This window comes from Pelobates fuscus, chromosome 7 (assembly GCF_036172605.1).
Source record: "Pelobates fuscus isolate aPelFus1 chromosome 7, aPelFus1.pri, whole genome shotgun sequence".
NCBI lineage: Eukaryota > Metazoa > Chordata > Amphibia > Anura > Pelobatidae > Pelobates > Pelobates fuscus.
In genome coordinates, this window is record NC_086323.1 from 52,066,373 (window position 1) to 52,089,887 (window position 23,515).

General features: G+C 42.9%; 1 protein-coding gene across 1 annotated transcript in view; it reads right to left on the bottom strand.

Moving 5' to 3' along the window:
* Positions 1-23,515, bottom strand: part of SEC16B (SEC16 homolog B, endoplasmic reticulum export factor) — a 120,406-nt gene that overhangs the window by 47,076 nt on the left and 49,815 nt on the right. Inside the window, exons 14-15 of the mRNA XM_063428250.1 lie at positions 19,872-19,983; positions 17,475-17,580 (exon numbers count right to left, since the gene is read on the bottom strand). Of these exons, the coding sequence (XP_063284320.1) occupies positions 17,475-17,580; positions 19,872-19,983 (218 nt within the window). The remainder of the gene's footprint in view (positions 1-17,474; positions 17,581-19,871; positions 19,984-23,515) is intronic.

Below are 23,515 nucleotides of genomic sequence, written 5' to 3' on the forward strand. Positions count from 1 at the left end.
AGACTGTTTTGTGTTTTGTGGTCAACTTGTATCTTGATCCCCTGGCACCATGGACCCATCTCTGTGGATTATCAAATTAAAAAAATCTTGCAAGCTTTGAGAGTAGGGTCAAGCTGGCTTGAAGAAGTAAAATCTAAAATTATGATTTTCCAAACAGTCATGTCTCAAACTGTACAGCAAAATGGTTAAGTGAACAACAAAATCAATATTCTTGACTGGTCATAGCAATCTCTAGACCTCAATTCAATACAACATATGTAGTTTGAACTCAAAAAAAGTAATTAACGAGTGAAAAACAAGAAATCATGAGGAGATAGGGAATTATTTCCCTCAGAAAAAGATAGAAAATACTTAAAACAAAACACCATGCACAAATTATTAGAGATTATGGGAAACATATTCTTAAAGGTGGACAATACAACAAAAAAAAATTAAAAAAATGTGGAGATTTAGTGATAATTTTTATATTTAGTATGCTTACTCCTCAAAATGAGGTACTGCTCTGGGCTATATCCTGACGGCTAAAATGTTTACATGCTTCTGTTTATAAAAGTGGAGTTTCTAATCCTATCATACATATACATGTGTGCGCAGCAGCATTTTAAAAAATGTATATTGTGCATGAATACATTTATTGATAGATTTTAGTTTTTTATGCCATAACATGGACATAGTGAATACGTAGCTATATCCCTTACAACAGATTCTTCATTATGAAGGATTAGTCAGCACTAGAATGATGAGATTCAATAGCTTATTACAGATAGTCTGCAAGGATTTTAGTTTTGGCCCAAATGCTCGATATAAACAGCACATATTTGCCATGGGAACCCACAGAAATAATTTCTGAATTCTAATGTGACAACGGGGGTGAGATTTATCAAAGTGTCGGACAGTTTGGTGCCTTTTTAGTTTTTACAGGTTTGGTGACTTGATAAAAAAAAAAAAATGCAAGGTGACGTTTTGTTGCAGACTAATTTCATTCATTCAATTTGTAACAGAAACAGGGAGTGACGGAGTGAATATGTCCCGCTACATATTTCATCCTCTGTCTTCCTCCTTCCAGGCAGGTACCGACCCCTCTGCCTGTCCTCCTCCTTCCAGACAAGTTTTGACCCTGTAGAATATTGCATATTCTATGTTTCTATTAATTATATATGGATGTCTGGATTGACATAAGTAACAGATGGTATAAGTCACAAGGCTTTCTTTGTCTGAGAAGTCTGGAATGTGGATTGGGGGTTTTGTCCTTATATGGCTAGAGTTACACTCTGATGTCAGTATGGGCACATCTATATAGTAACTGAACAAAGGGACACAATGTCTCTCTGTCTCTCTCTCTCTCTCTCTCTCTCTCTCTCGATGTAATGATGTAACTCTCCCTTCAGGAGTCCATCAATTACCATCTGCTGTTGAACATCCATTATCCTGTAACATCCTTTGTTGTTTTATTATGTATCTGTAACTAAGAATAAACCATAAGAAACCATAATTCAGATTGCGTATTAGTACTTTTCATTAGTATAGTTGTATATTAATGTTGCAAGCCTTTGACCCAAGACTATATATACAAAAGACGAATTTATAAATCAACTGGAGATATCACAGGAAAGAAGATTTTACAGACCCACTCTGCCCATTCTCCTCCGTCTAGGCAGGTACTGACCTCATTGCCTCTCCTTCTTCCTTACAGGTTTTGACCCCTATGCCCATTCTCCTTCTTCCAGGTAGGTATTAACCCCGATGCCTGTCCTCATCCTTCCAGGCAGGTACAGACCTCTCTGCCTGTCCTCCTACTTCCAGGTAGTTACCTACCCTTCCACCTATCCTCCTCCTTCCAGGCATCAACCAGTAGATGGCACTGTGACCCACGATTGATTGTGGATCCATTACAGTGCTTAAAGGGACACTCCACTTGCCCTCCCCCCCAAAAAATAAAATCACAGTTTAGAAGATATGCCCTCTGTGAAACATAAATGGAATTATTATGCATTTTTTTTATTGCGGGTATATCTAAAACAACTTGCAAAGCTGCAGATCTCTTGTCTGCTGCCTCTGTAATCTCTCCCATTCTAAGCCAGCCCGAACTTCCTGTGGTTATCCAATCACAGACTTCCCAATGCAGTTCAGTAAGAAGTCTCTGAAAGACAGGTGCTCTAAAAAATGGCTGCCTCTTGAGTTTAGCTCAACTGAGCTTAATGATCAGGAATTAAGATGACCTGTTGGTTGACTGAAAGCCAAGGGGCCAATCAGATGACTTTATAAAAATGCCAATTTCTTTTGAAATCTGCAATTTTTGTAAAATTAAATAAGAGGACACACTATTTACACATAAAGCATTTCGGCAAGCTAGAGTGCTTTAGGGGTCTGGAGTATCCCTTTAATTAATAGATGAAGCTATGCCACACAGTATCTATGTGGATTGTTGTGGTCCCACCATACAATGTGTTTAGGGAATACGATTTGAATGTATCAAAAGGGGAAGAAAATTACTTTTTTAAAATTTTTACTGCTCCCCCTTCTCCTTTTTCCACCTTTATTATTCACTTCTCACTTGATAGGTGAATAAGATCAACAATTGGAAGCTGTCTGTCACGGCTAGTAATGTGGTCCGGCACGCAGAAACTATGTAAACGTATACATAAGTAAGAAAAGGAAAATAACAGGATAGAGCGTAAACCGGACCTTAGAATGGCCGGACTAATACGCTAGAGACAGAGAATGGTCAAAGGGAAAGCCGAGGTCAAGAAAGCCAGAAAATACTCAATACCGATAAAACAAGCCAAGTCAGGGAAACCAGAGATCAGAATAACCAGGGAAACGCCAAGGATCAGGATACCAGGAAATCAGAAACACGGAAATAGCACTCTCGGGATACCAGGAAACTGAAACCACGACAGGGCAAAGTACTGGGGTGAATAAGGGGTTTAAATACCCCTCTCTAAGCTATGATTGGTCAGAGGGCGACCTCTGACCCCAAAACGTGCGTGTGCGTTGACGTCACGCACACGTTAGTATAATTCTCGGGGGCGGGGCTATCCATAGACGCGACCACGTGGTCACGCCATATTGGATTCGGGCGTGATGCCCGGAAGAACTAAGTGCGCGGTTCCCGGCTCGCCGACGAGCAGGTAAGCTCGTGTAGTCGGTGCGGTCGTGCCGGTCGGGCACGGCCGTGAGGCTCGGCGGGCCGGTGACCGCAACAGTACCCCCCACTCGAAGACCACGCACCGGGCGGGAAGGACCCGGCTTAAGAGGAAAGCGGTTGTGAAATGACCGGATAAGACGGGGCGCATGGACCCGGTCAGCAGGAACCCAACAACGTTCCTCGGGACCATAACCCTTCCAGTCAACGAGATAGGACAAGACAACTCTGGATAATTTGGAGTCCATGATAGAACGGACTTCATATTCTTCTTGATCACCCACTACCAAGGGCGGAGGAGGAGTGGATAACCTGGTGTAGCGATTGCAAGTAAGGGGCTTGAGCAGAGACACATGGAAAGTATTCACAATTCTCATATGAGCCGGTAGTGCCAAAGAATAGGTCACTGGATTAATACGTTGGGTAACTCGAAAGGGACCTATGTATCGAGGGGCAAATTTCATGGACGGGACCTTAAGCTTGATATGTTTTGTGGAGAGCCACACCCTGTCACCTGGAAGATAGACAGGATTAGCGCCCCGCTTCTTGTCAGCTTGGACCTTTGCTCGTAATGAGACTTTTTGCAGAGCTGAATGGACGGAATCCCAGGTATCATGAATCGATTCTAAACGGGTGTTCAAAGCAGGAATTTCCGTGTCTGAGAATTCAGAAGGAAAAACAGCGGGGTGATAACCCTGATTTACAAAGAATGGACTATGATTAGAAGATTCATGATTGGCATTGTTCCTGGCGAACTCAGCCATAGGTAAGAGCTCATACCAGTTAGACTGATTGGCATTTATAAAGCAACGTAAATAGGCTTCTAAAGACTGATTCGCCCTCTCTGCTGCTCCATTTGTTTGAGGGTGATATGCTGACGAAAAGGAGAGTTCGATGCCCAATTGTTTACAAAAGGAACGCCAAAACCTAGAAACAAACTGGGTACCTCTGTCAGATACTATGCTTTTGGGTACACCGTGCAACCAAAAGATCTCTCTCAATAATATTTGAACTAGATCTTGAGCAGATGGTAATTTTTTAAGTGGGACAAAATGTGCCATCTTTGTAAATCTATCAATAACCATAAGGACTGTATTAAACCCGTTTGAACTGGGTAGATCCACAATGAAATCCATGGCCAAGTGGGTCCATGGAGCACTAGGTATGGGCAGTGGTTGTAACAGTCCAGGAGGCGATCTAGGAGGAACTTTAGAAACGGCACATATTTGACATGCCCCAACATAATCTTTGATATCGTTTCTAAGAGCAGGCCACCAAAACCTCCGGGAGATGGCAGAGAGAGTTTTATGGACTACAGGATGGCCCGCTGTGAGGTTGTCATGGAACATATCTAGTACCTTTTTTCGGAACTGAGGTGACACATACAGTTTGTCCGGAGGTTTTCCCACAGGTGCCTGAGTTTGGTCTGCTATTATGGCACAGAAGAGTGGAGAAGACACTTCGGTAACTGTAGTGGCAATGAGGCATTCAGGAGGTATAATAGGATATATCTCCTGTTCCGGAACTTCCTCTGTCTCAAACTGCCTAGAAAGTGCATCTGCTTTGGTGTTTTTAGTACCAGGCCTATACGTAATTATGAAATTGAATCGGGAGAGGAACAATGACCATCTAGCCTGACGAGAGGACAGTCTCTTAGCGTCCTCAATATAAGCCAAATTCTTATGATCAGTAAAGATCAGAAGTGGCTCTTTGGAACCTTCCAAGAGATGCCTCCATTCTTTAAGGGCAAGTACAATGGCCAAAAGTTCCCTATTCCCTATGTCATAATTCTTCTCTGCAGGTGTGAGTTTGCGAGAGTAAAATCCACAGGGATGTAAAGGCGTATCAGGACTTTCTCTCTGAGACAGAATGGCTCCAACTCCTGTCTCTGACGCATCCACCTCTAGGATAAATGGTTTGGTTGGATCAGGATGGGTCAGGACAGGTTCTGAGGAAAATAAAGATTTTAACTGTTCAAATGCCTCTCTTGCTTCTTTGGGCCAAGATATACAATTTGCTCCTTTTTTGGTTAAATTGGTTATAGGGGAAATCACGGAGGAAAATCCCTTTATGAATTTGCGGTAGTAATTCGCAAAACCTATAAAGCGTTGAGTAGCTTTAAGGCCCTTGGGCAATGGCCACTGTAAGACTGCCTCCAGTTTGCGGGGATCCATCTGGAAACCAGACGGAGATATAACGTATCCAAGGAATTGTATCTCCGTTTGGTCAAACTGGCATTTCTCCAGTTTACAGTAAAGACCGTTCAGTAACAGGGTTCGTGATGTGTCTCTAGGTCTGGGGAATAGATGAGAATGTCGTCCAGGTACACTAGAACGAACATGTGAAGGTACTCTCTTAGGACATCGTTAATAAAATCCTGGAATACCGCTGGAGCGTTACATAATCCAAACGGCATAACCAGGTATTCGTAATGTCCCATTCTGGTGTTAAATGCGGTCTTCCATTCGTGACCGTCCTTAATCCTGACTAGATTGTATGCACTTCGGAGATCGAGCTTAGTAAAGACTCGAGCTCCCTTCAATCTGTCAAACAGCTCTGATATAAGGGGAATAGGGTAGGCATTTTTTATGGTAATCCTATTCAAACCCCTATAATCGATACAGGGGCGTAGGTCTCCTTCTTTTTTAGAGACAAAGAAGAACCCAGCCCCGGCTGGTGAGGAGGATCTACGGATATGACCCTTTCTGAGAGCATCCTTTATATATTCTTCCAAACAAAGATTTTCCTGGGGGGACAAGGCATAAACTCCTCCCTTGGGAGGCATAGTCCCTGGTAATAAATTTATAGTACAGTCATAAGGTCTATGAGGAGGTAACCCTGACTGGACCTTGTTAAATACCTCTTTTAAATCCATATACTGCGGCGGTATTTGTGTGGTCAAGGGAGGTGCAATAGGAACATTAATGGTACCAATAGGTTGTGGGATTTGCTTAAAGCAAACACCTTTGCATCTCTCACCCCAACTCACAATCTCTCCTTCAATCCAATCCAAACGTGGATTGTGTTTCAGGAGCCAAGGGAAACCGAGTATTATCGGACATGTAGGTGAAGATATGATTTGAAAGGTAATTTCTTCAGAGTGGAGAATACCCACTGAGACAGTGATTGGCAGAGTTTCGTGTGTGATGAAAGGCTGGGTAAGAGGCCTTCCATCAATGGCCTCGACTGCTATAGGTTTCTCTTTTTGTCTTAAGGGCAGGAGATGTTTTGCAGAGAACTCCTTGTCTAGGAAATTCTCCGCTGCACCAGAGTCAATCATAGCCTCACACTGAATAGTAGTCTTCTTAAAAGACAAGGTAACTTTGACAAGGAAGAGGTTCTTAGTCAATTTAGGGGACATATACATCACACCTAAGGTCGGTCCCCGTACGTGCCTTAGGTGTGCAAATTTTCCGGCCGAACCGGACATGACGATCTTAGATGTCCCTTCTTGCCACAATACATACATAACCCCTCGTTACATCTGTGTTGTCTCTCTGCCTCAGTGAGTTTAGCGCTACCCAATTGCATGGGTTCAGGTTCCGGAAGAGGCGCTTGGCTACCCACCACTGGGTTAGAGAAACGAGGAGCTATGGACAAATTAGAACGTCTGTTACGTTGTTTGTTTTTCTCTCTCTCTCTGAGCCGGTTATCAATGTCTATCATGTAGGCAATAAACTCATTAAGATTAACCGGAAGGTCTCTAGCTGCGGTCTCGTCTTGTATACTCTCAGCTAGACCTTCAGAGAAAGCAGCAACCAGACCACTATTGGTCCAATCAACCAATAGAGTCTTGAACTCTATGGCATAATCGGCTACAGAACGACTGCCTTGCTTTATTCTCATAAGGGTTTTGGCAGCGTTCTTCTCCCTGCCTTTAGGTTCAAACGTAGCCTTAAAAGCTGTGAGAAAGGCACTGTAATCACGGGCTACTGCGTCACCACTTTCCCATAAGGGGTTAGCCCAGGTTAAGGCTTTTCCAGTTAATTGGTTCATCAGATAGCCTATTTTTGATCTATCTGTTGGGAATGAACCTGGGGAGGCCTCAAAGTGGTATTCAATTTGGTTTAAAAAACCTCTGAATTCTTTAGAATCACCTCCATAACGAGGGGGAGGTGACAGGGTTATGGACGGTGGTTTATGTGGTACGGGAACCACTACAGGTGGCGGGACCACAGGTGGTACAGGAGGGACCTCTAAATAGGCAGTCCTCTGGAGCAAGGTCTGAAATGCCTGGGCAAATTGGTCCAACCTGTGGTCCATATCCTCCACCCTATTTTCACAGGCGATCATATGTTTGCATAGTTCTGCAGGATCCATGGCCCTGTCGTAATGTCACGGCTAGTAATGTGGTCCAGCACGCAGAAACTATGTAAACGTATACATAAGTAAGAAAAGGAAAATAACAGGATAGAGCGTAAACCGGACCTTAGAATGGCCAGACTAATACGCTAGAGACAGAGAATGGTCAAAGGGAAAGCCAAGGTCAAGGAAGCCAGAAAATACTCAATACCGATAAAACAAGCCAAGTCAGGGAAACCAGAGATCAGAATAACCAGGGAAACGCCAAGGATCAGGATACCAGGAAATCAGAAACACGGAAATAGCACTCTCGGGATACCAGGAAACTGAAACCACGACAGGGCAAAGTACTGGGGTGAATTAGGGGTTTAAATACCCCTCTCTAAGCTATGATTGGTCAGAGGGCGACCTCTGACCCCAAAACGTGCGTGTGCGTTGACGTCGTGACGTCACGCACACATTAGTATAATTCTCGGGGGCGGGGCTATCCATAGACGCGACCACGTGGTCGACGCCATATTGGATTCGGGCGTGATGCCCGGAAGAACTAAGTGCGCGGTTCCCGGCTCGCCGACGAGCAGGTAAGCTCGTGTAGTCGGTGCGGTCGTGCCGGTCGGGCACGGCCGTGAGGCTCGGCGGGCCGGTGACCGCAACACTGTCCCATTCATCTTTTTTCCATCAATACATTTTTTTTGTCGGCACCACAATGGAATTCCAAATCACGTTTGTTTTGTTTTGTGATTTGGTCATGTAGTGATTCCGAGCTACACAATTCTGATCTGTGAATCATCCAAAATTCATATGAATTAGAGTTTTATTTGAAACTGAATGCACAAGTCTATCATCTTTTATGTCATGACTGTAATTTTTGGACGTACCCCTTTTTTTCAGCACCCAATGGATTTCTCAATCTTTCCATCACTTTTTGAGCCAGAAAACGCTGTTTGTGCATACACTGACCAGCCACAACTTTAAGCCCACCTGCCTAATAATGTGTTGGTCCCCTCCTGCTGCCAAAACAGCTCTGATGCGTTAAGATATGGACTCTAAGACCTTTGAATGTGTCCTTTGGTATCTGGCACTCATTCATTAGCTGCAGATCCTTTAAAGCGGCACTGTCATGCCGAATTCCGTTTTTTTTTTTAACCCCCCTCCCGCCTCAACTACATCCAATCGACCCCCTAGTCACCCCCAAATACCCCTATGCCCCCCACATTACCTATTTTTTATTATTTATTTTCTGCCCCGATCTATATTCAGGGCGCCGCCATCTTTGTGTGGGTAGGTGAAGTCCCTGTGGGACACGTCATCTACCCACACTACACAGACTGTGAGATTCCCGCACATGCCCAGTGAAACATCTGGACATGCGAACGGGAATTTCACCTATTCATTCATTCATCAGACAGACGAATGAATGAATAGAAAAAATCAGACGAACAAACTAACACTGAGTATCAGTGTTCGTTTGTTTGTTCGGTTTATTACAAGGAGGGAGCTACCGGCGTGCAGCTCCCTCCTTGTAATATGTAAAGACAGAAGCGGCAGGGAGCAGTGCTCCCCACCACTTCATAAGCCCCCCAGGTCCCCTCCTCACTCTATGGGGGTCAATATGACCCCCATAATAGCACAAGGGAGATTAAAATCTCCCCAATGCCCCTACTCGCTATATCGCGAGTAGGGGCATGTCCACTAAACAGTGAGCAGCCTGTGGCTGCTCACTGTAAAAAAAAAAAAAAAGGGTAATAAGGGGGGGGACGGGGGACCTACTGTCCTCCCCCGCCGGCCCCCACCCCTGGACGGCGGGTGGGGGCCATAATGGGAATGAGGGGGGACCTACTGTCCTCCCCTCAGGCCCCCACCCCTGGGCGGCGGGTGGGGGCCATAATAGTAATAAGGGGGGGGGGGCCTACTGTCCTCCACCCCCCAGCCCCCACCCCTGGGCGGCTGGTGGGGGCCATAATAGTAATAGGGGGGCGGGGACCTACTGTCCTCCCCCCCGGCCCCCACCCCTGGGCGGCGGGTGGGGGCCATAATAGTAATAAGGGGGGGGGGACCTACTGTCCTCCACCCCCCGGCCCCCACCCCTGGGTGGCGGGTGGGGGCCATAATAGTAATAGGGGGGGACCTACTGTCCTCCCCCCCGGCCCCCACCCCTGGGCGGCGGGTGGGGGCCATAATAGTAATAAGGGGGGGAGGACCTACTGTCCTCCGGCCCCCACCCCTGGGCGGCGGGTGGGGGCCATAATATTAATAAGGGGGGGGGGATCTACTGTCCTCCCCCCCCCCCGGCCCCCACCCCTGGGAGGCGGGTGGGGGCCATAACGATAATGGGGGGGACCTACTGTCCTCCCCCCGCCCCCACCCCTGGGCGGCGGGTGGGGGCACTAAGTAAATTCCCCCCCCCCCATCAAGGTGACTAGGGGTGCCCAAGCCCCTAGTCACCCACCCCCCACCCAAATAAAAAATGCCCCAACCTACCCCCCTCACCCTAAAAAATAGTGAGGGGGGAATAAAATTGCTAACCTGTAAAGTAAAATTAAACTTACCATTCAACGTCTTCTTTTTTCTAAAATCTTCATTTTTCAGCCCCAAAAAAGGCCAAATAAAAAACCATCATAGCCGTCGAACTAAAAATAAAATAAAAAACCCGAGCGCAAAAAAAAAGAACTTTCCCACGCTTGTAAAATGACACAGAGCACTGTGATTGGATGGCTTGAAATCCATCCAATCACAGTGCTCTGTGTCATTTTACAAGCGTGGGAAAGTTCCAAAGAATTTTCCCACGCTTGTAAAATGACACAGAGCACTGTGATTGGATGGATTTCAAGCCATCCAATCACAGTGCTCTGTGTCATTTTACAAGCGTGGGAAAATTCCAAAGAACTTTCCCACGCTTGTAAAATGACACAGAGCACTGTGATTGGATGGATTTCAAGCCATCCAATCACAGTGCTCTGTGTCATTTTACAAGCGTGGGAAAATTCCAAAGAACTTTCCCACACTTGTAAAATGACACAGAGCACTGTGATTGGATGGATTTCAAGCCATCCAATCACAGTGCTCTGTGTCATTTTACAAGCGTGGGAAAATTCCAAAGAACTTTCCCACGCTTGTAAAATGACACAGAGCACTGTGATTGGATGGATTTCAAGCCATCCACTCACAGTGCTCTGTGTCATTTTACAAGCGTGGGAAAATTCCAAAGAACTTTCCCACGCTTGTAAAATGACAAAGAGCACTCTGATTGGCTTAAACCCACCAATCAGAGTGTTCTTAGGCTAATTGCAGGGCGGGGCAAGGCTTTATAAGCCTTGCCCCGCCCTGCGGAGCTCAGTCTGCGCGGAGCCCTCCATGGGTGAAGAAGATGGATTATTTTTTTGTGCGCTCGGGTTTTTTCTTTTTCGTCGGGTTTTTTTTTTGCGCTCGGGTTTTTTATTTTATTTTTAGTTCGACGGCTATGATGGTTTTTTATTTGGCCTTTTTTGGGGCTGAAAAATGAAGATTTTAGAAAAAAGAAGACGTCGAATGGTAAGTTTAATTTTACTTTACAGGTTAGCAATTTTATTCCCCCCTCACTATTTTTTAGGGTGAGGGGGGTAGGTAGGGGCATTTTTTATTTGGGTGGGGGGTGGGTGACTAGGGCCTTGGGCACCCCTAGTCACCTTGATGGGGGGGGGAATTTACTTAGTGCCGGGGGGCGGGGGGGGGGGCAGTAGGTCTACCCCCCCTTATTACTATGATGGCCCCCACCCGCCGCCCAGGGGTGGGGGCCGGGGGGGGGGGGACAGTAGGTCCCCCCCCCTCTTATTACCATTATGGTCCCCACCCGCCGGCCAGGGGTGGGGGCCGGGGGGGAGGCCAGTAGGGCCCCCCCCCTACTACTATTATGGCCCCCACCCGCCGCCCAGGGGTGGGGGCCGGGGGGGGAGGACAGTAGGTCCCCCCCCCCCTACTACTATTATGGCCCCCACCCGCCGCCCAGGGGTGGGGGCCGGGGGGGGGAGGACAGTAGGTCCCCCCCTCTTATTACCATTATGGCCCCCACCCGCCGGCCAGGGGTGGGGGCCGGGGGGAGGACAGTAGGTCCCCCCCCTACTACTATTATGGCCCCCACCCGCCGCCCAGGGGTGGGGGCCGGGGAGGAGGACAGTAGGTCCCCCCCCCCCTTTATTACCATTATGGCCCCCACCCGCCGCCCAGGGGTGGGGGCCGGGGGGGAGGACAATAGGTCTCCCTCCCTTATTTTACTTTACGGCCCCCACCCGTCGTTTAGGGGTGGGGGGCAATATTTTTTTTTTTTTTTTTTTACAGTGAGCAGCCACAGGCTGCTCACTGCTTACTAGACATGCCCCTACTCGCGGTATAGCGAGTATGGGCATATTATTTACTAATACCAAGTCATTTTTACTTGGTGTTAGTAAATTTGGCTGAAAGACCAATTTAGGTCTTTCAGCCTTTTAGTAGATAGCTCCCTGATACCGTGGGAATTAGGGAGTTATCTACTAAGCGGCTGCAAGATGCAGCCACAGCAATGAATAGGATCGGAGTTTCATTCATTTGAATGAAATTCCGATCCGAACAAAGTACCGAATTGCATCCGAACACCAATGGAGAAACAGTGCTCATTCTGTTAGGATGCAATTCGGCAGTTTTGCCGGCGTTCTGTCTAAGTGACAGGACGTTCGGCAATACTGACAGGAAGCATTGTGGGAACTGGGAGGAATCTAGGGATCATGGGAAAATTGGTCTGACCAGCGGAAATGAAGCACACTTTGCTCCTCCGCTGGTCAGAGCTGGTCAAGCGGAGGAATCCTCCATAAGACAGAGTCCCTACTTTGTCTTATGATTTTAAAGAAAACTAAAGAAGACAGGAAGAAAAGAATAACAGATCCCGAGAGAGGGGGAGAAGAGGAAGAGATTGAGGAAAGGTAAGTTCGGCATGACAGTGCCGCTTTAAGTCCTGCAAGTTGCGAGGTGGGGCCTCCATGGATCTGATTTGCTGTTCCAGCATATCCCACAGATGCTCAATCAAATTGTAATCTGGGGAATTTAGAGGTCAAGCTAACACTTTGAACTCTTTGTCATATTCCTCAAAACATTTCTGAATAATTTTTGCAGTGTAGGGTGTATTATCCTGCTGAAAGAAGCCACTACAACCTGAGAACACCATTGACATGAAGGGGTGTAAATCATCTGCAATAATCTCTAGGTAGGTGATATGTGTCATAGTGACATCCACATGAACGACAAGACACAAGGTTTCTCAGCAGAATGTCAGAATGTTGCCCAGAGCATAACACTGCCTCCGCCAGCCTGTCCTCTTCCCATAGTGCATTTTGCTGCTATCTTTTCCCCAGGTAAACGATGCACATACACTTGGAAATTAATACTACAGTGATCTAAAAAAAACATGATTAATCAGACCAGGCAACCTTCTTTCATTGCTCCATTTGTGATGACTACGTCCCCATTGAAAGCGCTTATGGCGATGGACAGGGGTCATCATGGGCACTCTGATACCACATACACAACAAACTGTGATGCATTGTTTTCTCTGACCCCTTTCTATCATGGCTGGCATTAGGTTTTTCAGCAGATTGAGCTACATTAGCTCTTGTTTGCAACACTTTTGGTAGTTGCTAACCACTAAATACTGGGAAGAGACCACAAAACTTGCCATTTTGGAGCTGCACTGATCCAGTCATCTAGCCATCACTATTTGGCACAAAATCACTCAGCTCTTCTTGCTAGCCCATTTTTCTGCGTTAGTGTTTTAACTCCTTAAGGACCGCGGACGTACTAGGTACGTCCAACAAAAAAAATGGTCCCTTAAAGGACTCTCCAGTTCCAGGAAAACATATCCGTTTTCCTGGCACTGCAGAATCCTCACACCCTGACCATATAACAAGGACACAAGCGACTACATGTGCCTGACCATATAACAAGCGTTTTGGGTCTTTGTTAAATGGTCAGTCACATACTGATTATATAACAAAGGACCCAAACGCTCACCATAGCCCCCAATGTGGGATGTTTACGATGCTTACATCTGAAAGAGCGATCACATGGCTGCAATAGGCATCCATAGTGCTGCCTGCAGCAGGACTGCCTAAACTGACAGACAGTCTCCCTGCTTCTGTTAAAATAAAATACAAATGTTAATAAAAAAAAAAAAATATATATATATATATATATACACATACATATATGCGATATATATACATATTACATATAAATGTAATGTATGTATATATCTATCTATCTATATATATATAATGCCATACTAAGTGTATTTTTATATTAATATATACATATAATATAAAAATACACTTGTAATTAAATTAGACACGTATATATATATTTGCCCAGAGATTTATGTCAGATAACAGTGTTACAATGTGACTATTGATACATTTTAAAAATATATATTTTAAAACAGCAATGTCCTACTTGTACTTATTGCCCTATAACTTTCCAAAAAAAAAAACGCTAATAACATGTTAACATTCTGTATTTCTAAACTCAGGACAAAATTTAGAAACTATTTAGCACAGGTGATTTTTGTCGGTTGTAGAAAAGTTAGAAAAGGTGGGTTTTTAAAAAAGTTTCAGCATATTCTATAAATTTTTTATAGTAAATTATATGATGTGATGAAAATAATGGTATCTTTAGAAAAAACATTCAATAGCGATAAAAACTGTATATAATATGTGTATGTACAATAAATGAGTAAGAGGAAAATTACAGCTGAACACAAACACCGCAGAAATTTAAATACAGCCCCGGTCCTTAACGGTAAGAAAATTTAAAAACGGCCTGGTCACTAAGGGGTTAAAGTAATTTAACAGTTCTGCTCATTTTCACCCAGTCAAGTGTATGCACCCACCACTAGAACCACAGTTTGCCAAGCCCTTCCTTGCTGATAAAATATTTATATAATTTTAGCAACTGTGTCTGTAAGTAAATATTACATGGTGTAGTATTATTACACTACATCAGTGGCGTACACACAATCCATGCGACACACACACAGACACACATACATACAGACACATATACATACACACATAGACATATAGATACTCAGACATACAGACACATACATACACACAGACACATACATAGACAGACACATACAGACAGACCCAGACAGACACATATACATACAGAGAGATACATACACACACACACACACACACAAGACACACATACATACAAAGACACATACATATAGACAGACACACACAGACACATACAGACACTGGATGGTGGGAGTCAGAGTTCCGCGCGGGCTCTCACTGATAGCTGGGAGGAGTGAAGGGCAGTCACTTCCTCCCAGCTGTGATGTCATCACAGGGGGCCCGGTCGCGCTGTTAAAGCGCCGCATCGCTGACCGGGGCCCCCTGGAAATTCATCTCTATCGGGTGGCCCTAACAGCATGGGCCACAAGATGGGCCCCTTGAACGTGCAGCCCCACAAGACATGGCGACAGGTAACCAGTCGCAGGGGTCTGCAGGGCTGCCAGGCCCCCTTGAGTGATGGGCCCGGTCGCAGCTGCGACCCCTGCAACCGCGGTATGTATGCCACTGCACTACATATTCATCCTTCAGGTGAGCTGGAGTGGTACAATATTTTAGGAACCGCAGGTTTTTTTTAATGTCTTTAGTTGCTTCAATAGTCAGGCGGAAGAGTGTTCAAAGTCTCTGCTTTCCAGTGGTGTATTTTAGTTTAACAACTTGCTTATTGCTTTAGTTCAGTGTTCTAATTGCAACAATCAGAACAGGAGAGGAAGAGAACCTGTTTTGCGAATGCATCTGCAAGTTCCTCAGCCTCTTAACAAGAGGAGAGACTATAAATAGCATGCTAAGTGGCATTACGAGCTAAAACAGCAGAACACCACAAAATCTAATCTTCATTTCAGGTAAGAATGGAATGATAAAGCAACAGTTAGAATATGATCACCAAAATTGGTCAACTGAAATCTGGAAAACTTCCGCCAATCCAAAAAAAAATTGCATGTGCTTGGTACATTATCCGTAAGAAATTTTATTCAGCCCTTTTTTAATCTATGCTGCAAAGTATCCAAGCTTTTCCATGGATAAAGTGGAAAAGGTGTTTCTGCCAAGCACTAGATGTCTTCCTTATAATTCCTTACAATACATATGACAACTGTTCTAATAATGCTAGTTATTTAAATTAAAAAAGGGCCAAAAAATTACACAAAAGAGCGGACACTACAATATTTTAGGAAACACTAAATAATACTAAGCTTAAAACCCAATTGCAAATTTTAGGCAATAATGGTGTATTTGGTGAAATTCTTCAACTCAGAGATCAACTATTTTCACCAAATGTTTTTAATTTTATTTTAAAATTAGGAGATAAGTGCAACTTTACTGTGGCATAACAATTATTTATTTATTACTGGTATTTATAAAGCGCCAACAGATTCCGCAGCGCTGTACAATTAGTGGAGAACATACAATATACACACACAAATACAAAAGGTACAGAGGGCCCTGCCCGTAAGCTGAAATCTTGCCATTTAAAGCTCTTTTATACAAAGTGCATAGGTAGATAGCCCATGAGCTTACAATCTAAAGGATACCGTGGGGATTTGAGAAAAGAGGTAGCAGGGGAAATTTGGAAGTGATGGCTAAATAAAGAAACAGAGTTGTAGCTATTGGTAGAATATAGAGGAAATGAAGAGGTAAATGAGTGAGAATTTTAAACAGCTGGAGGAGCATGCTATAAATTTAGGGGGGAACTGGGTGGGCAGGAGGGGGGGCAGGTGGGTGGGTTGAGCCGAGTAGAATTGTAGAGGCTTGCAGTAGGGCTGGTATGGAAAATGGGCCTTAAAGCTGTAGCGTTCAATTGTAGAGGCTTGCAGTAGGGATGGTATGGGAAATGGGCCTAGAGAGGGAGTAGAGAAACAGTTATATCAAGGTATTTACTGCTAGGAGTGGCAATCATGGGGAGAAGAGTGGGAGGGGACAAGAAACAGTTGTCGTTTACAATTTAGAATGTTGCCAATCAAATCCTAACAGCCAGATTATTAATTAATGCATGCAACTGCAAGTACAAGATACTACAGTAGTACACAATAACAATAATGGTCATTCCACTTTCTAACCCCTGTAGCTTTTATCGAGAGGATAAAAAGGCTGCAAGCTGTGTTTCTTTTTCTATTTCACTAGAATAAACTGTATCACTTAAGGTGACCACAAACTGCCAGCTGTCTTTTGATATTTTTAATAATGTGTTAAAGGACCACTCTAGGCACCCAGACCACTTCAGCTTAATGAAGTGGTCTGGGTGCCAGGTCCTTCTAGGGTTAACCCATTTTTTCATAAACATAGCAGTTTCAGAGAAACTGCTATGTTTATGAATGGGTTAAGCCTTCCCCCTATGTCCTCTAGTGGCTGTCTCATTGACAGCCGCTAGAGGCGCTTGCGTGATTCTCACTGTGAAAATCACAGTGAGAGCACGCAAGCGTCCATAGGAAAGCATTATGAATGCTTTCCTATGTGACCAGCTGAATGCGCGCGCAGCTCTTGCTGCGCGTGCGCATTCAGCCGACGGGGAGGAGAAGAGGAGGATCGGAGGAGGAGAGCAGGAGGAGATCTCTCCGCCCAGCGCTGGAAAAAGGTAAGATTTAACCCCTTTCCCCTTTCCAGAGCCGGGCGGGAGGGGGTCCCTGAGGGTGGGGGCACCCTCAGGGCACTCTAATGCCAGGAAAACGAGTATGTTTTCCTGGCACTAGAGTGGTCCTTTAAACATCTCACCCTGAGTTTTAATATCCACCATCATCTGCTTTTAAAAACAGTGTATACATTTAAACATATTTATAAAAGTGTTAAAGATGCAATACACGTGATGAGGAAGTATGAAAAATAGAGACAAACAGATGAGAGGTTATATTATCTAAATGAAAATTGATAAGCAGGCGAAACTATGTTAGAAATTAGGAGACAACAGGCTAATGTAGGCAATTTGTTTGAAAGGAACAAGTTCAAACTGTTACCTGGAACGCAGGGATACAATGCGATGGTTTGCCCAAACTTTGGCAATACTCCAGAATTTCTGTGCATTGGATGTTCAAGGAGTTGGCAAACTTCTGAAATGCTTGGCTGAAATACAGCATGGAAGGCTAGTGACCAAGCAGCAATACAGAAGGGAAAATGTTAAAGAGAAATTGCTGGAGGAAAGGATTATAAGAGAAAAAGAAGCACAATAAAAACGAGACAGAAATAAAATAATACAAAACACTTTAAACAACTAGCACAACGAGAACCACAAATCTGTAGAAAGACATTGCCCCCTAGTGGTAAATAACAAGGAGTGTTGGCTCACAGATTGCTCTACTAACTTGATCCTTCATCATGAAAACAGATTGGTATTTTTTCTTAGAATAAATGATAGGCTTTCTTCTATGTAGAAAATATCACAAGTCACAATAAACTGCAAAATGTTCTGTGCTGCACAATACCATGAATTTAAACACAGTCTATTGGCCTCTATAAATAATTTTACTTTGTTTTCGTTTTGTTTTGTTTTTTTCTTTTTTGTGTTGCTGAACGCCTACATCCTGTATTGTAGAAAGGTGACATTCAAGCAAATTTTGTTTGGTTGAAATCTGCCAGTGAAATCAATGGGAGATTTTTTGTGAAAACAACCCAAAGTGCCGCTTTGGATTTTATAGAAACCTGCCCAAAATAGCTACAATATATTAGTCATGTAACAAAACAAAATTATGCCACACTGAGTGTGATTATAGAGAAAGCTAGCTGTGATGAATAGCCTGACAGTGAAAAACAAGGGTTTGGATGCTGTCCATATTTATATCCATTAGTATTTATTTGGAAATTAAAGATAAAAGTGTTTTTTTTTTTATTTATTTATATAAGAGAAAAGAACATTATCCTAATTATTTAGTATAATAAATATAGATAGTGCAGCCAACAAGCCAAATGTGATTTAACACCATAAGGTCATTCTCCATGCAAACTAGAAGAGAGAAATGACGGATGGGATATTTACCGCCACATGCAAGAGAAGGAGGGGAAGGGAAGACAGAGAATGTGATCTTACAGCACACAGCGTGTATGACAGCGAATACTCTTGACTCAGCTTGTCAAAGAAACACTACCACTAAAACTGAAACAAAATACATGTATTTTTAATACGCCTTGAGTTTCTTCCAATTTATTTATTGTGTAAGTAAAAACCTCTAGTGACTTAGCCACCGTGGTCCAAATTCTTAGGATGCATTTTCCTACCATCTCTGCATCACTAAACATCATGGGTTCTCTTAGTTTAGTTCACAGCAACTGCAGTACCAGATGATGCTTGTTTTCTCTCATCTAAACATCTGTTGACATTGACTGAGCATAATGGGATTTGCAGTTCATGAACACTGGAGTGGCAGGGGAAAGGTAACATATGGCTTGTCATCTACTGTGAACCACCACCTCCCACTACGCACTTCAAGCAAATATACACATTTTTAATTCAACCATTTATGTATAAGGAGAGCGTGGACACAGGTTGACTGGTAATAAACCACCAGAACCTTTGAACTTCTATTTCCATAATTACATTTTTCTGCCTGGTTGGATGTAATATAGTTTGCATTGCACAGCTGATGCAATGCTGTTGAGCACAAAACTCCCTCAACTCTTCAGATGAGCCTGTGTAACTTTCCTTACAACACACATTTCTCAGATTATGATCAGCCTGCTTTATAATGCACATTTAAGCTGAGTTGCAGCATACATACAGCATCAGAAGATTTTATATGTTTAAATATCTTGCTAAATCTACCTGTCTTTCTGTTCTCAAAGATGGCTAAAATAGGATCAGCTCATATAATGGTAACCTCAGTATCTATCTATCTATCTATCTATCTTTAATACTTTTTGTGATAGTGTTCCTTCACGTCTTTGGAGTCTAAAAATTATTGAGCACTCCCCTTATTGGCCACATAAAGGTATTATAAAATATAAAATGATTTTACTTACTTTTTTTCCAACGCCAAAGCTCCCTCAGCATTGTCTATCTCTTCACCGCCTGCAGCGTCATGGAGAAAACGTGGCCTCATCCGCATTGGGGACACAGTACACATGCGCGATTAGTGCTGCGTAAGCTACCCTATAGGAAAGCATTCAATCACCGCTTTCCTATGGGGGATTCTACGTCACGTGACGGAGTTTTACTGATTGTATGGTTACAAGGACAGGTCCACTGCATGACGACTACTTCATTGCGATGAAGTGGCCTGGGTGACTTAATTTAGAACTTTGACACTATTAGTCTTTCGTGAAATCTTTGCGCGGTAATCATGTGCCCAACGCATTACAAAGCTTAAAAAGCTTACACAGTATGTTTAGGAAACCAGTCTTACCTATAGAAAAATACTCACTTGTGGTTGCTTCCCAACAAAACAAGGCGGTCTGATTTTCCATAATAATAGCCAAATGGGATCGCAGCTGCAAGGTAACAGCAGTGCCCAGCCACCGTTAACCCTTTAAGAACTGAAAATTTGACACAGGAGTGAAATTTAAAGAGCAGCTCTACACAAAGCGTACTATAATAACAGACTTTCAGGGAAAAAAATACAATTTTAGTGTAAATTGTCAGGAAAAGGAATGAGTTCACATACATTATACATTTTAAGCCAACATAAACAGATTTCGAAGCACACATGACTTTTTAATTATTTTTTTTTTTACCAACTTAGCTCCCAACTTTTTTTCAGTGTAGATTTTACTAATTTAAACTCAAAATTTGAAATTCTGTTTGAATTCACCATGAATTCCTGACAATTAAAGATTTAGCAAATCAATCTTCTGGATTGTGTTTTGATGCATCCATACAGCTAGACCGGAACTCCTATTATATGGATACCAATGTTTCACTTCAAGCACTCTGTCATTTGTACTGACACTGATAGTGCACACTTGTACTCTGCATCACTGACATTCACTGAATGCATACCTGTCTCCAAAATGTCAGGACTATAAATGCGGGCAGATTGTTTTGTAATTATTCCTACTCCCAGACCAGAAGAATTATTGAAACTCATATTGCCAGTTTGACTACCTCACTGTCAATTAGCACCTGATACTGTTACAGAGAAGAAAGATTGTACCCCTGCAAATTCCAATTTACACTCCATCACTAGCACTCACACTACATCACTGGCACTCACACTGCATCACTGGCACTCACACTGCATCACTGGCACTCACACTGCATCACTAGCACTCACACTGCATCACTGGCACTCACACATCTTTACAGGCACTCACACGTCTTTACAGGCACTCACTGCATCACTGGCACTTACTGCATCACTGTCACCAATAGTAGGCAGATAGCATGGTGACTCATACTGTCGGACTGCATTATAATCACACATTCTGCTATGCGGACAGGTATTCTATGCATTCACACTGCAGAGTAAGTGTAACACTGTTACCTATAATGTAGATTACACTGTATCATTGTTACTCATGATGTATATTGCACTGTATCACTGTTACTCATCATGCAGATTACACTGTATCACTGTTACTAATGATGCAAATTACGCTGTATCACTGTTACTCATCATGCAGATTACACTGTATCACTGTTACTCATCATGCAGATTACACTGTATCACTGTTACTCATCATGCAGATTACACTAGATCACTGTTACTCATCATAAATATTACACTGTCTCACTATTACTCATCATGCAGATTACACTGTATCACTGTTACTCATAATGTAGATTACACTGTATCACTGTTACTCATCATAAATATTACACTGTCTCACTATTACTCATCATGCAGATTACACTGTATCACTGTTACTCATAATGTAGATTACACTGTATCACTGTTACTCATCATAAATATTACACTGTATCACTGTTACTCATCATGCAGATGACACTGTATCACTGTTACTCATCATGCAGATTACACTGTATCACTGTTACTCATCATAAATATTACACTGTCTCACTATTACTCATAATGTAGATTACACTATACCCATTGTACAGCGCTGCAGAATTTGTTGGCACTATATAAATAATAATAATATCACTGCTACTCGTGTGGCAACGCTGCTACCCATAATACAAATTTCACTTTATCACTGCTACTGATAATGTAGATTACACTATATCACTGTTACCCATGCTGCAGAATACAATTGCGAACTCCATCTCATACTGATGGAGATTGCATTACCAAGACTGTATTTGCCTTCAACCTGAAGAACAAACTGTATTACTGCTATTCATACTATAACATATACTTTATTCAGGCATGGACAAACAGTAGACCCCCAGCTGTTGCTAAATTACACCTTCCATGTTACATTATTAGTTAGCTGTAATAATCATAACATCATAGGATCTGTAATTCAGCAACAGCTGGGGATCTACTTCATGGGCATCACTAGAATAAAGTATTTCCACATTTACTTAACCCCTTAAGGACACATGACATGTGTGACATGTCATGATTCCCTTTTATTCCAGAAGTTTGGTCCTTAAGGGGTTAAAGACAGGCTGTATCACTGCCTCTCTCACTTGCGATTACACTGTACACTAAATCACTGCCAATCACACTAAATCACTACCACTCACACTAAATCACTGCCACTCACACTAAATCACTACCACTCACACTAAATCACTGCCACTCACACTAAATCACTACCACTCACACTAAATCACTGCCACTCAATCTGCACATTAGACTGTCTTGACAATCATACTGCATGACTGCCACTCAATCTGCACATTAGACTGTCTTGACAATCATACTGCATGACTGCCACTCAATCTGCACATTAGACTGTCTTGACAATCTTACTGCATGACTGCCACACTATCTGCACATTAGACTGTCGTACATCTCATACTGTTAGGCAGACTTCATCACTATCACTCTCTTTGCAGATTAGACTATGTCCCTGTTAGTCACACTGCAAGATTGACAGAAGTAAATAAATCACATCATTGTCGTAAAGTGTAGTGAACTCTATCACAAATACCAAGGATTCATTTTAAAGCAAATACTTTCACTACTGTGCACAGGAATATACACCAATGTTCTCTGTATTGTATTCCACTTGTGAAACAGGCCTAGAATTCCATAAATTCAGATGGTCAATTTTAAGGACAGACCACCTAAACAGTTTTTGAGACCTTTAAAAAGCACTTTGAAAGACAGCATGAATATTAATGAGTGCAGAAATGTACGAATTGGCTTCCTTCCTGCTCTGTATAAAACAAAGATAAATGGTGCATTTCCTAAGGAGTTGATAAAAAAAAACAGATAATTACGGATAGTGGCTTCTGTCACTGTTGATATTTACATATGGATTAAAGATAAAAATAAATATAGAGCAGGTAGTATTCACAACTCCATGCACATACAAACATACCCACTGAAAATACATCATTTCAATAGTTTATTTGGTCAATCTAAGCACGGGGTCTATCCAGCCGCTTGAGCGAGAAAGATGCATGCTGATTACATCTGATAGTGGACATAGTCAATGATAAAAAGCAATATTTATAACCAACACATACATTCCCACACACTTAGAGTCTGTAATGATCTGCAGCCATTTTAAAGTGGCAATTGACAGAGTTCATGCAACGAATGCTTGAAGCTAACTATCCTTTGGGTAAGCAGGAGTCTTTAGGACAACTCCATTAATGTACTGGTAGTCTCAGCGGTAATAAAAACAAAGGATAAATGTAAATAACACACGTTTAAGATATCAGCCCTCAGGCCAGGGGAACTTTTTCTTTATTTTTAATACAAATGCCTTTATCTTTTTCATTAGCACGTAGGCTATCAGGATACCCCAGAGACTGTTACTACGACTGCTAACTACCAGCATCTCTGGTTAACCTCAAACGCCCACGCTGTGTTGTGTGGCACAGCGCGAAGCTTGTCTAACCAGGGTTTTTGTTCACCTTTTGTTACTGATAATATTAATTTGTTTGTCACTTATTTTCTGTTTTATGTTCCATTGTAAAATTGTAAAG